Below are 15363 nucleotides of genomic sequence, written 5' to 3'. Positions count from 1 at the left end.
GTCTAACAACCAGGGACGGTGTTACCTGTGCTTCAGGGGTTCAAGCCCCCTTACTTGATTATATATATATATTCTATTTAATTAATTCAATTTACCCTTAAAAATAATTTTGCACACTCTGACATAGATCAATCTATCCCAAAAACAACCAACAATATAAATTATAGCTCTCTCTCTCTCTCTCTCTCTCTCTCTCTTATGAATCTCTTTTCTCTATTTGACTATACGTATCTTTGACTTTAAGAGTAAAGAGTGAGTGTTTGTAAGTTGTAGGTATATCTCTTTTTATTATAAATTTATATATTATATGTGTGAGTGTGTATTTGATATTGATTATGTGTGTTATTTATTTATTTATTAATTAATTTTTGTTATAATTTTATTTGTGTGAATGTGTGTGTGTACAATATAAATATAATATAATTTTATATAATTTAATAATTAGGAATTATATAGAGGGTTTGTTACATGTGTGTATATTGTTATTATGTTATAATAACCTTTTATTATAAAGTTAGTGATTAAAAAAATAGCAAAATTAGAGATTTTCAAAGTATTTGATTGGTTAAGTAGACACATAATGTATTATTTATATATGTATAGATGGGTGTAGTTCTTTGGGGTCAATAATTAATACAATGCATGTGGATTGAGTTTTGTCATTTAGTTTAAAATATTTTATAAAAATAATGACAAATAAATAGTAACAATTCAACATATCAATATGGGTGCTTGGTTGATGAAATACATCCTCATAATGCCCTTCGTGCCTAAAAGGGTTAGTTCAAAAGCTTTGATAAGGAAATGCACGCACTTGTTTTCGTTTCAGATACAATTAAAAAACCACATTTTTTTCAAGACTAGAGACTACATATTAGCACATAGTTTTTCAAGATGCTTTGAAACACATCTTTAGTTCATTACTTTTTTTGGAGAAGGGGGATGGGGGGACGTATCTATACCTAGCATTGCTCCGATAGGTTTTCGCCCATTGCTGTCTAGGTCTGGTAGGAGTTAGAGAGGTGAAAAGTCAAAAGAGATCAAGACAACACCTATCATATTGCTAAAGAGGTGGCGTTCATGAATGCAAAACGTACTTTTTATTTTTTTTAATAAAAGAAATGGATGCAGAGGACACCAAAGTTGTTGATAAGTTAGGTAATTAGTAAGTAAGTAGAATATCTTTCTTTCTCTCAGTTATTTATTATAATTACAAATTACATATGAATTGTGTTTATGATTATGAGCACATGTAAATGTTGTTTGCACATTTCTTCCATTTAATAAGTCTATGTGTGTCAATGAGTAATCTGTTGACTTTATGTTTGTTACATTTTTTGTTTTTTTGTTTGATCTATTAATAAAAGTTGATAATTCCAGTTCATTTATTATAGCTGGAATGGCTAGAAAATTTTGTACATATTAGTTAATATGTATGAATCATTACCTTCCATTTCACTTCAGGTTAAACTGTTGTCCATTCTTCTCATTTCAATTTATTCATCTTGAAAGCTCAAATTTTTGTGAAAACACACAAGCTTGTCCAGACCTCAAATTAAAATTACGGATTAATTGTTTTTACTCTAACTTATCTAAGTGCGGAACAAGAGTAAACGAAACGCAATCACTGGAACTACTACTCTAAGCCATAAGCAAGCAAGCAACAATATATGTAAATATTAAAGTGTAAGGGAAGAGATATACAAACACAAGATAATACTAAGACGTGCTACCAAAGAGGAAATCGAATAACTCAGCAAAAAACCTCTCTACGACCCTCCAAATCGAAATCGATCCACTAGTGAATAAGTTGGAATATACGAATAACAAAAGACCCTCCAAGCCTAATCTATCCAATGTACTTGAGCCCTCCAAGCTCCAGCTATCAACGGATTTCTCGGAGTCTTGTCTTCACTAGCTTATTAGATCCTGCAATACCGCCCGATTGCATCCGCCAAGCCTTACCAGCTTCTTTTGGCAAATATCAAATGTTTTCCAAGCTCCAAAACACTCTTTACACTCTGAAAATGTATGGATTGTGTTTGGGTATAAATTTCCTCTTAAGGTATAACAATGGGAGAGAGGAAAAAGAAGAGACTACAAAGAGATTCTCACTCAAGGATGAGTAGCTCTCTCTCTAAAAGGTGGGTGCATTGTGTTGTAGAAACCTATCTAAGGTTTTCTCTTTGAACATTCTCCTTTACTTTTGTGGGTAATGAGGATATATATAATATGGGTGAAGGGTAAGAAAATCACACTTAAAATTCTCTAGGCAGAGAGTTTCGCGGGTACCTTGCAAGATGGTTTGTCTCGCAAAGTACTAACGAAATGCAGCTTGACACTTGACTCTTCAGCTTCTAACATGTGCTTCTCACGTGACCTTTTCACAAGAACCTTTACTCACAAGCTTCTGACGAGCTAGTTGCAAAACTGTACCGATCTTCATTTCATGCTCGATTCTTCACCAACTTAATACTAAACCCAATACAATAAAATCTCACAAAATGCAAGAAACAATATTAAAGTAAGTACAACACTTTTTGTTATGGAATAAAGCCAACATAAAATATAGTTGTAAAATATAGTTGTGAGTAATGAGGATATATATAGTATGGGTGAAAGGTAAGAAAATTACACTTAAAATTTTCTAGGCAGAGAGTTTCGCGGGTACCTCGCGAGATAGTTTGTCTTGCAAAGTACTCGCAAAATGCAACTTGGCGCTTGACTCTTCAGCTTCTAGCATATGCTTCTCACTTGGCCTTTTCACATGAACCTTTACTCACGAGCTTCTGACGAGCTAGTTGCAAAATTACACCGATCTTCATTTCATGCTCGATTCTTCACTAGCTTAATACTAAACCTAATACAATAAAATCCCACAAAATACAAGGAACAAAATTAAAGTAATTACAACACTTTTTGTCATGAAATAAAACCAACATAAAATATAGTTGTAAATTACAACTTTACACATCTAAATTTCAATTGGTATGTAGATAAATAATTTTTTTTTTGGTCTAAACACCTCTTTCATTATGATTGTGTATTTTTTTCCCCCTTGTTTGCTTTATTCATATATAACATGTCATTTAATAATGGTATTAATTGTAACCGAAAAACATTAGACCCGAATAAATAAATATAAAAGTTTTCCTTTTGAATGGAACAAAAATTGACTACTTAAAGCCAAGAACCTTATAACTGAGTATCATTATATCATTTTCTTTTTTAATGAAGAGAATCAGAGTTCCAAACCCTCTTTTCCTTAAAAAAGAATAGGGTTCAAAACCCTCCTCCCTTATTATTGTAACCATTAAATTAAAAATAAATTATTATCACTTAGAAAACAAAACAACCTTTGCTGTAAAGCTTCTGAATGATAATACAAGACCCAATATTGGGTCATCACATTATAATGCACTTTAATAAGTTGTAACCACTTGTTTCTTTTTACAGAAATAATTTTTTATCCCAAATATCAATTAATGTAAATAATTAGTATAGTTAGTGGAGCCTCATTAATTAATTAATTAATCTCATTAATATTCTAAGATATTTCCTCATGATGATCAGTAGCTCACTTGTCGTCTTTTACTCTTTTATGATGAATTAATTGCCTCCTTTATCTTATTAAGGTTCTATCAAATTTTTATTGTATTTATTGTTTTCATAACGAGAGATGCTACGTCTACAAATTTTTACAATATTTTCATAACAAATCATAGGTAGTTAATTGGTTCAAATTTGAACCTAATACTAAGATTACTTTTTTACCCTAATAATAACAACCAGTAACAACTTGCCACTTAAGATTTGTTATAAAAATATTGTAAAAATGTTGTGGACATATCATTTCTCATTCATAATATACGCACAAAGACTGCGTTTTAATATTTGTTTACAATTTTTATTTTTTACTGCAATAGGTATATACCTATTTAATTTGTAAATTTTTTTATTTAATTTGCAATAGGTATATACAATTTTTTGTAATTTTTTTATTTACAATTTTTTGAGAAAACTATTAAGTATTTAACTTATGTCACTCAAAGTAGAAAGTTGTAATAACTTGATTATCCCAATTTAAGATAATTTATTTCACTAAGGCTCTCAAAACATATTTCTTCCTCTAAATCAATATTTTAAGAATAATGCTAGAGATATAAAATTTGTAAAAACTTTTTATAAACTACTGATGTAGTAAGTGATTATTGATAAATTAAAAAGTGATGTTAATGGTGGGCCAAGTTGAAAACCAATAAGAAGTTAGTCACATCAATAGTTTGTAAAAATGTTGTAAAATAGTTTATAACTATGACATTACTCATTTTTTAAACTTATCTGAGTGTAATGATTTTTACTTCTTTTTTTTATTTATTTTTTTGTCTATAAACAATTTGTTTGAACACTATAATGTTTTTTTTTTTTTTTTTTTTTATACAAGATAGAATTTCTACTCTAGCCTGATCTAAGTATATATGTGTGTGAAGCTCCCTCCTAGACCACACCAAGGGTGCGCGGTGGTAACACTATAGTGTTATTACAACTTTTATAAAGACTATGATTTTTGCTTGTTGCTGTTAAGCTTAAATAACATATACTTAAAACTAAATATTTGTACATCTAATATAATTGAGGGGCTCTCATAGAGTCATAGGTTGATTTTCCAAAGAACACCTTACTAAATAGTTTAAAACGGAAATAATTTAAAGTACAAAATATGATGCGATTAAAATCGTTAAAGTAATTTTACTTTTTTTGAAAAAAAAGTAAAAATATTTTTAAAAACCCTGAATTTAGGCAAATGGAAGAAAAAATATGGGTGATAAAGGGTTATTTATTTTTTTAAAGCAGATCATATGTAACTTATGTTGATATTTTTTGCTTTTTTGAAAACCAATGACCTCCAGCACTCTTATGACGGCAAAGGTTATCACAAGCCTTCCAAGCTAGATATTTACGTTTGGAATATTTTGTTCCACTAAAGTTTTCTATATAATGCATCCAAATTATTACATATTTTGATAGGACCTTAGGACTATTAAAAGTAGTGGCGGCACCACCTTATTACCAGAGTGGTCCCTGACCTGAAAAAACAAATTTATATATAATAATTTAGAATTTTATATTTATTTACCTTTAAAAAAAATTGGGGATCACCTTGAATTTTTTTATGCCAATAAAATTAAAATTTTGTCCATAATTTGAGCAACTTAACAATATATTGGGGTCTTTCAAGCAAAAAGGAAAAACTCAAAAAAAAAAAATTGAACTAAACTCTAAAAAAAAAATTATAATAAAACTACTACAAGCTGGGCAGTAGCTTGATTCCTTCAACTAAGTACATTGTCCAATATAACACAATTTTCAACCTTTTATTATTTTTTTATTATAGTATTATTTTGCCTCACCAGACATATATTACTTACTTTTCATTTTTAATTATTTTTTCTTGTTTATTCTTAACCACACACGTCTTCTGTCTCCTCGATTTTTATACTTCATATTTTAAAATTTTATCACATCTTCATCTACACTTTTACATCTACATTTTGCCTTCCTCCTTGTTCGTAACTTCTGTGTCTTTTACTAGTACCAGTGCGGCAATGCCTCTTCTCAAGTTTTGAGTCTCAAATTTCTCAATACATTTTTTTTTTTTAGCTATACAGGTACCTTTGTTCATTTCATTTCTTTTCATTTTTTTTCTTTTGAGGTTTTTTGGTTTACAGAATGCAATTTTTTTTTTTTTTAATCTTAAGAACAATTTTTTTTTTAGCACAAACTTCATGCCGACTGAATCTTGAATTTCAGTCGGTATTTACTGAAACACCATGAAACACCTGAAATAGACCGGAATAACTCGAAATTTTTTCCAAGTGGAATAGGGTGGGTTACTGTTTCGATTTTTTTACCGGCACGGTATTTTCTGGCCGGAACGGAATGAAATTAATAGCATTGAATCAAACCTAATTACCTAAAGGCTAAAAAGAAATAAAATTGTGTAATTTATGCTTCCCAAAAAACACTCTAAACAAAATTCCTGGAGCGGTCATTGATTAAAAGTGTCCATAGAGTAAGTTGGAATGGCTTGGACCATAGATCATATGATTATAATAATTAGACAAAATATAGTTTTATTTTTATTAAAAAAAACACACTAAACAATAATTAGACAAAATATAGTTTTTTTTTAATTTTTTTTTAAATACACTCTAAACATGCATATAAATACATGCAAACGAGCTATTAAAATTTATTAAGGTAATAGGTTATGACAGATGGAAAAAAATAAAAAATAAAGCCAAAACTTTAGCTTATTTAGTTTAAGTCTAACTCAAAACTCAAAACCCATAACTCAAAATTCATCACTCAAACTCATATCTCAAAACTCTATCTCTACTATAACTTGAAACTCTATCAATTTCTTGCTTGGTTCCAAAACTTTGCTATGTCTCTTACTCTTTAACTCAACTTTTTGACATATTGGTAGAACCCATAGGCTGCCATGTTCAAAACAATAACATGCCTCTCCCACGTGTGACATTCTCTCTCTTCTAACCATTTTTTATTTCTATGATATGGCTTATCTCACACAAAGTCCGAACCTTTAAATTGTTGAGTTGATTACTGACCTAGCAATTTTTTAATGAAATGGTGAATAAGTGACATTATCCGTTGGACCTTATAATTTCTCCATCTCCTCCCACTTTCACCCTCTCCCACCTTTACACACAAATCGAGTTAGCACAGGTTGCTCCTCCTTCCGCCTTGTGTACTGCACTTGAGTCTACGCGGATTGAACTAAACAGCCAAAGTTATCCCCAATCTCTATCTCTCTCACTTGCTCTATCTCTAAATGTTTTTATCTTCCATTATTAGGTGGCACCATGAATGAAAATCAATTCCAGATTTTTGGGACACTTTCTTTGTTCCATTTTTTTTATTAGGGTATTATTAAATTATGGATTTTTCACATAAAACAAAAAAAAAAAAAAAATCAAAGAAGAAATATGGGTTTTGATTACTATGGATTTTATGTTATCATGAGTTTTGGGTTAGAAGAAATTCGAATTGGTTATGTCTAGCATCTGTGGATAAGGGACATTTGACTGTAGCTGTTGAATACAATTTTTGAAGTTGGCATGCCGAAATTTATGGGTTTTTATTATAGATTATTTGGGCACAGATCTATCATTTGCTTCTCACCTAGGCAAAGTCTTTGGCAGAAAATTCAGGAGCTGAGCAAGGGAGAGATTCGAAGAGTGCCTCAGTTTCGGCTGGACTTCTCGGTGTTTGATGGGTTTCGACTAGGCTGGGGTTCCTCGAACAGGACACATTTTCTTCGGCTGTGAAGAAATGAAACTCCAAACGTACTACTTGAGAGATGATGAGGAAGAGAAAAAGTAAAACAAATTGAGCAAATTTATTTTAGGTTAAGAGAGGTGGGTAGAGGTGGCAATTTTTATCCATATCCATGAACCCGCCCATTATCCACCTTATTTGGATAAGTCTTAACCTAACCCATTTGAATATTTGGGTTAAATGGGTAAAGACCCATTTGGTTATTTAATTAGATGGGTCTAAATGGATAAATCCACTAATACCCATTAAACCCATCTAAAATTTAAAATTAAATAAACCCACAAATACCCACAAAACAATACCCACTAAACAGTATAATATTCAATATTCCGTTACCTTTCCTTTTCCTTAGGTTTCTGGGGAACCAAATATCAAAAAAATTAAACATAATAATATTCAAGATTCTATTTTTTTTTCTTAGTTTTCTTGGGAACCAAACATTGATTGGAAATCCAAAATCAAACAGATCAAACCAAATCCCTCTCTCACTACACATTCACATGCATAAGGAATAATAAAATAAAATAAAAATGTATGAACTTTGAAATTGAATTGCTCATACTATCTGATATATTAACGAGAAAAGCCAAAAGATTGTCAGCGGCGATCTTCGCGGCCGCATTAGAGACCGAAACCTTTGGCTTCTTTGGCTTCACTTTCTTGGCCTCCTCAGCCTTCCCATTCTCCACTACGCACTCGTTCTCCTCATCGCTGCTATCGTACTCGTTCTTCGATCTGGCTGGAGCGTCGAAATCGGCATCCACAACAACGGCGAATCTCTACGCCTCAAGAATTTGGAGGCGGTGGATTGCCGATTGCTGTTCTAGAGACCAAAAAATGTTGTCAGCACTAGGAACAGCTTCGTTGGAAACGATTCTGTTGGAGGCGAAATCAGAAGAATTTGGCTTGGCTTTCCTCTAATGCTTTGCATACGTGACCTTTTGCCAGCCATGGTCATTGCCCGTGGTAACTTCGTTGGTATTGGATTCAAAAGCTCCATGATTGTCTTCCATGGCCGAGAAAGCTTTGGTGACTGTTTGGTGGCTGAGAAAACAAAGTTTCAAATTTGACTCTTTTGTGGAATTAGCTAGCTTGAGTGAGGGAGTGAGGGTATTTTGGTAATTTTTGAAATCAACAGGGTATTTAGCTAGTTTTATAAGTATTTGGGTCACATTGGGTTACATGGGCGGGTTACGAATTAAATGAGTTGAATGGATAATGGATAATTAATTTATATATAAATGGGTCATAAATGGATAAATGGGTAATTACACACTTAACTCCTTTATGACTCAACCTATTTATGACCCAACCCGCCCATTTACTACCCCTAGAGATGGGTGAGAGGAGTAAAAGAGATTGTTGGAAAAATGGCTGAGAAGAGAGAAGAAGCACCGTTGTGAAGAGTTTGAAAGAAAGAAAGAAAGAAACTGTAGAAAGAAGTTGGCAGAAGTGGGGAAGAAAGAAAGCAAAGACAAAGAATGAAGGAGAAAAGGAAAGAGGCATTGATTGGTGTCAGCAGTTGAGTGTGACAATACAATGCAATGGGTCCCATGGGTTTCCTTTAATTACTAGATTTTCATTAAAGTCATAACTTAAGCATCTAAAACATCACAAATGTCTTCTCATTTCTCATTCCTCATTCTCAATATTTTGAGTAATGAGTGATTAGAATTATATTATGAGAATCAAGCCAAACAATATTTGCACGAATGGGGACCACAATTTTAGGGTGATGAGTGATGGAAATTAAGATATGAAAGATGAAAGCAACTAAACTAAATAGGCTATGGAAAAAGTTTGTGAAATAAATTGGTTGACATAGATTTACCAATTTTTTAATTAGGAGACAAAAAATCAATGGATAAATAATTATTTTTTTGGAAAATTTAATAAAAAAGAATAAAGAATTAAAAGGTAAGATACCCATCAACCAATGCAAACATGCAATAGATTACCTGTGTAGAGCTTATGGGAAAAAACCGATCATCCAGTTCTTTAAAAGAGTAAAGCCCAAGCTCACTTTGTGTCTTTAAAGTTAAGCCCAAACCTAACCCATTAGAATTCAGACTAGGCTCTAGATTTTTAAAGCCCAATTTTTGTCAGGATAAATCACTCAAAAGCCCAAAAAATTATTTTTGGTCCAGCCACGTTTCAAGTAAGTTTTTCCCTCTAATTTTCTTAGCAACCAAACAAACAAAATCTCCTCTCCTTCCGTTGACACGTCACACAATACCCAGCAAAGTTGCGACCTCCACGCGCTTTGCTCGGTTTCCCGCGAATATCGCAACGGCCATAATAACTAACTTTTCAACCGCCACCCCCACTCTCTCAAATCTCAAAAAAATTAAAATTAAAATTAAAATTAAAATAAAAAACACCTCCACCACCACCACTACCATCCCCTCCTCCCCCTTCTCTCTCTCTCTCTCTCTCTAGGCCGCGGAATCCGATAACCCCCGGACTCCGCCATGGAAGATGAATAAAATAATCTCCAATTCAACCTCAAAGTTCCGCCATTTCCGGCGCCACTCTGCCGCCGCCGCAGCCGCCACCGCCACAGACGAACCTTCAAACCACTACATCTTATGGCAATACCAAATCCTCGACCCAGACAGCGACATCGTCACCTACTGGAACCAAATCTTCCTCGTCACCTCCCTCATTGCTCTCTTCATCGACCCTCTCTACTTCTACCTCCCCTCCGTCAGCGGCCCCGCCTGCCTCTCCACCGACACCAGCTTGAGCATCGCCGTCACGCTCTTTCGCTCCATCACAGATCTCTTCTACCTCCTCCACATGATCATGAAGTTCAGGACCGCTTTTGTCGCCCCTAGTTCGAGGGTTTTCGGCCGCGGCGAGCTCGTCATGGACGCTCGAGAGATCGCCGTCCGGTACTTGAAGTCCGATTTCATCATCGATCTCGCTGCCACACTCCCTATACCACAGGCACGATATACGTGTGATATCCGAATTTGATTGATCGTGTGTTGTGTGAGTGTGTGTGTGTGATTATTAAGTGTTTACAAATGAGAAAATCAAAGTTTGTTAACTCGGTGAAACCTTATAAATGGATTTTTAGAATAACGAAAATAAATAACGGAGATGAACAGGAGATTCAAATTGAAATTGTTTCATAAGTTTAGGATTTTAAATGACAAAGTTAAAAATTTAAAACATAATCTGAAATATGGGTTAAACTTTTGGATTTATTTTTTTTGGTAATTTGCCCTAGAAAATATGTGACCGACACAGATTTAGTTTGTTAAGAATTTATAACCGATTCAAAAGTTTTGTGACGAATTCTTTGTTGTTGTTGTTGTTAGTGTAGTAGAACTAAGACATTAGTTATGTGCGGAATTTGTTACAGACATTAGACGAATTCATGAAGCTTTACATTCAGCAAATGGTGAAGTAAGGGCTACCATAGGCTGACTTTGTTGACAATTAGTACTATTTATGTGGTTGAAGGCCTTTAGATATGTGACTATTTGATGGTTTCATATGTGTTGTTCAATTAAACCAGACATCTTAGAGGTTCATCTCTTATTTAGGTTTTTAGACATGGCCACTTCACTTATTTCATGTATCGATGTAACAAATGAGCAATTCGAAAGAATCACAGAAACTTGTAATGAATTATGAAAGTATTATAATTGTTACTATTAATTTATTGGGAAATCGGGTGTCGACAACTGATTAGAACTAGGTATGGCTAAGTATAATTTCAGCTTGTCACAGTTTAGTGGAATGATCAAATCATCAATATAGATGTGGAAAGGTGGGATGAATAGCATGTAAATGATGTAAAATATCCATGATGGAGTTGTGCAAAAACATCACTGAAAATCATGTTGCTAATGTGAGAATCCATGATCCAGAACTAAGTAATCAGGGGATGCATACTAGTATGAATTTTTCTTGCATATGTATATAAATAAAAATCTAAATCTCTATCCACTCTTTTGTCATTTGAGCTTTGCTCAAACTGCATGTGATTTTCCTTGCCTAGTGTCCTAGAATATGAATCTTTCTATATCTCATGAGAAATACTATTCTTTTATGAATCTATGTAGATGTTTAATTTGGAGAGGATTTGGTTGCTGTGGCATGTCTTAGATATGATAGAGTTACTAGAGTCTTGTTTCCAATTACATAGTTGTTCCTCTTATCTTTTGCACTTGAGGATTTTCTAACCTTTTGCCTTGCAGATTATCATCTGGATAGTAATTCCAGGAACAAGACACTCCAGAGCTGATCATGCCAACAACACTCTCGCTCTTTTTGTTCTTATACAATATATTCCGAGACTATTTCTCATCTTCCCTTTGAATCGGCGTATTATAAAAACGACAGGGGTTGTTGCCAAGACTGCTTGGGCAGGAGCTGCATACAATCTTCTTCTTTACATGCTAGCCAGTCATGTAAGCAATCCAGGTTACCCATATACATATGTTTCCTATTTTCCTCCACCTTTTAGTCTCTAAAACTCAATGGTTATCATCATTTACTATTGGTGCAGGTATTGGGAGCTGTATGGTATCTATCATCTATAGGGAGGCAGTTCTCCTGCTGGAATGCCGAGTGTGCAAGGGAGTCACGAATTCTGAGTTGTCTCCCTAGTTATTTAGATTGTAATAGTTTGCAACAATCTGAACGACAATACTGGCTGAACATCACTCATGTTCTTTATAATTGTGATCCAAAGAATGAAGACATCAATTTTAAGTTTGGAATGTTTGCAGCTGCTTTTACTAATGATGTTGCTTCCTCACGTTTTATTGAGAAGTACTTATATTGTCTTTGGTGGGGTTTGAGAAATCTAAGGTATGATTTTTATGCGGGAGGTTTAGGTACACCCCTTCATAGGCCCAGTTCATGATATTGTACTACCTCTTTGGATTCTGGTTTTGGCTTCTTGTAGAGGAATTTATGTCACATCTAAATTCACTTGTGAGCATGTTGAAGCACTAAATTGACTTACTCTGTATTGTTAGAACTACCTTGGCTGGGGATTGATGGTAATAATATGCCCTTCAGGCTGTCCTTTCCTTTTTTGGCCAACCATTAGGTTGTCCACTGAGTTTGATAATTAATCAATAGGTGGATTTATGATACTCATTTGTGTTTATAAATATTGGCCAAATATTTTAATTTTTGAGTCTAAATTATTTAGGCGATCATAATTAGTTAATCATATCTCATAGTATATTAGCAGAACTGAGTGGACATTCCTGTGACACTGATAATGGCCGCAAAGCGTCTTTTAATTGTAGTAATAAAAACTCAAGTTCTGCTTTCCCCTTTTTGTGATAACATATTGCAACAATGACATTTTGCCCTTGGGGGAGCTCACTTTAATTATATTTTCAGAAGTACCATGAGATTCAAAAATTGATTTGAATTAAAAAGGGGACTTGAAATTTCTTTATATTTTCCCTCAAATGTAGAAGCTACTTGTTGTGTTGGAAGTTAATTTTAGTTATAGCATCTAGGAAAACAGGCTATGCAGATGATCTTACTGGCTTACTCCCATATACAATTTACACCTTCTGCAATTGTTTTCTTATCCTTGCATCTCATACAGTACAAGATAATAGATGATTTTGTTTAGCATATGTGTTGCAGTGTATGCTGATATCTTCCTCTATGCAGTTCATATGGACAAACTTTGGAGACGACCACATATCTTGGCGAGACACTATTTTGCATTGTTTTATGCATCTTTGGTTTAGTTCTGTTTGCATTTTTTATTGGCAACATGCAGGTATCATATGCAACCTCCTTTCTGCTCTTACTCAATTTTGTTGTGGTTGATGATCTAGAAGCCTCTTTCCTTACCCATATATAAAACATTGAATATTTGCCTACACAAGAGACCTGTATGAACTTATTCAGAAACTTGCATATGCAAAAACAAAAGATAGTCGTAATTTTTTTTTAATTCTAATGATTGCTTCGTGATCTTGTGATAGATTTAAATGTCCAAAAAATTAGTATGCAAAATTTTCAGTGGTAGCAGTTGTGCATACACTACTGCTAATTTAATAAGACTTTTCTTTTTTCTTGTTGAAGACTTATTTGCAATCGATGACAGTACGACTTGAAGAATGGAGGATTAAGAAAAAAGATACAGAGGAGTGGATGAGGCATCGCCAGTTACCTCCAGTTCTGCAAGAACGTGTTCTTCGGTTTGTTGAATACAAATGGTTTGCCACAAGAGGAGTTAATGAAGAATCCATACTGCGTTCATTACCCTTGGACCTCCGTCGTGAAATTCAACGACATTTATGTCTTGCACTCGTTCGTCGTGTATGTCTATCTCAGTATTTTATTCTATGTTCATATGTCATTGTGAATGTTGGTGCATTAAATTTCCAGTGGATGAGCGCATGAAATTGGTATGAATGTTAAAGAGATTTCTTTGGGCCTATAATGCTAAACCCTATCTATATATTAACAGGTCATGCTTTTTGTTCAGCTGGAGTAGCCTCTTAGTACAATAATGTGATGATTCACCCTCCTAAGTACATTATTTGTCCAAAATGTGTTTTTTCCCCCTTTCCAATCACTTCTGCATCCTATGGAGCAAGTGCCATGTTTCATGAATAGCAGTTACATAAGAATTGGCCAATTAGCTTTTCATCAATAGGACAATTCAGCATTCTTGGTTACCATCTTTATGCTAATTAATCGGATCTAGATCGTTGGCAAGCATTTAAATTCTTGCTGTTGGAATTGCTCCTTGGTTGTGAAAATGTCAATTTTCATTGTGCAGGTCCTATTCTTCTCACAAATGGATGACCAGCTTCTTGATGCCATATGTGAACGCCTTGTGTCATCACTAAACACCCAAGGCACCTACATTGTTCGAGAGGGTGATCCAGTAAATGAGATGCTGTTTATCATTAGGGGACAATTGGAGAGCTCCACAACTGATGGAGGAAGGTCCGGGTTCTTCAACTCTATCACCCTTAGACCTGGTGACTTCTGTGGTGAGGAATTACTGACATGGGCCTTAATGCCAAACTCTAGTCTAAACCTGCCTTCTTCAACCCGGACTGTTAGAGCCCTTACTGAAGTTGAAGCTTTTGCACTTCAAGCCGAGGACCTTAAGTTTGTTGCAAGTCAGTTCAAGCGCCTTCACAGCAAGAGAATTCAGCATGCATTCAGGTACTACTCCCACCAATGGAGGACATGGGGTGCTTGCTTAATACAAGCAGCTTGGAGAAGATATTGGAAGAAAAAGGAGGCAAAGGAATTGGCTAGACAGGAGAGCTTCTACTATATGTCAATTTATGACCAAGACGGTAACTACAATGATGAGCTAGCAGATGGGAATTATGAGGATGAGAGTGGACAGAGACCATCAGGGGACAATGCACGTAACGCTCAGCATCTTGGGGTCACACTCCTGGCCTCAAAGTTTGCTGCAAATACAAGAAGAGGGGCTAACCAGAAAGTTCTGGGGGGTGATCCTGCTTCTACTGGCTTAAAGATGCCCCAATTATTTAAGCCTGTTGAACCTGATTTCTCTGTAGATCGAGAGGATGTTTAGTTAGTACAAGAACCAATTAAAAATATTGGACACATGAACTAATGACAGAATAGTTAGGAATTTTTATGAAATTTGTGTGAATCATAGCTGTAGACTAGAGTGATCACATTCTTAAATTCTTCAATGTCACAAATGCACTTGCACATATTGAACACCCACTTTCAATTTTCTCTTTACAAGCATGATAGCTGGGGGAAGAAGCATTTCTGAAGTGCACAAACTTGACCAAGTCCTTAGAAGATTTGTTTGGCTATAATCCTCCCAATTAAATCAATCTACTTTTTATTTATTTTTAATTGAATTAAGATGAGATGTATTGAAATATAATCCGTGGATGTTATTTATGATATAGCAATAACTAAGCTTTTAAAAATATAAATTTTTCTTTAAAAAATTTATAGTATTTTGAAAAGTGCCAATTAACCGGTGAGTCTTTCAATTGA

General features: G+C 34.2%; 1 protein-coding gene across 1 annotated transcript; it reads left to right on the top strand.

The window, feature by feature from the left end:
* Window positions 1–9689: 9689 nt before the first annotated feature.
* LOC142622002 (cyclic nucleotide-gated ion channel 18-like) lies at window positions 9690–15143 on the top strand. Its single transcript, XM_075795402.1, has 6 exons — window positions 9690–10311; window positions 11574–11786; window positions 11885–12189; window positions 13018–13129; window positions 13438–13674; window positions 14141–15143. Exons 1-6 carry the CDS (start codon window positions 9841–9843, stop codon window positions 14918–14920), a joined length of 2118 nt encoding a protein of 705 aa, XP_075651517.1. The 5' UTR covers window positions 9690–9840; the 3' UTR covers window positions 14921–15143.
* The last annotated feature ends 220 nt before the right edge of the window (window positions 15144–15363 follow it).

This window comes from Castanea sativa, chromosome 1, assembly GCF_040712315.1.
Source record: "Castanea sativa cultivar Marrone di Chiusa Pesio chromosome 1, ASM4071231v1".
Taxonomy (NCBI): Eukaryota; Viridiplantae; Streptophyta; class Magnoliopsida; order Fagales; family Fagaceae; genus Castanea; species Castanea sativa.
Note: the sequence above shows the minus strand (reverse complement) of the source record. Positions and strands in the feature narration are given on the sequence as shown.

Excerpts from the sequence above, each read along its gene's own strand:
- LOC142622002 (XM_075795402.1), top strand. The coding sequence starts at position 9,841 with ATGAATAAAATAATCTCCAATTCAACCTCAAAGTTCCGCCATTTCCGG. Across the intron at positions 13,130-13,437 it reads TTTTTATTGGCAACATGCAG|ACTTATTTGCAATCGATGAC; the intron begins GTATCATATGCA and ends TTCTTGTTGAAG. Across the intron at positions 13,675-14,140 it reads GTCTTGCACTCGTTCGTCGT|GTCCTATTCTTCTCACAAAT; the intron begins GTATGTCTATCT and ends TTCATTGTGCAG.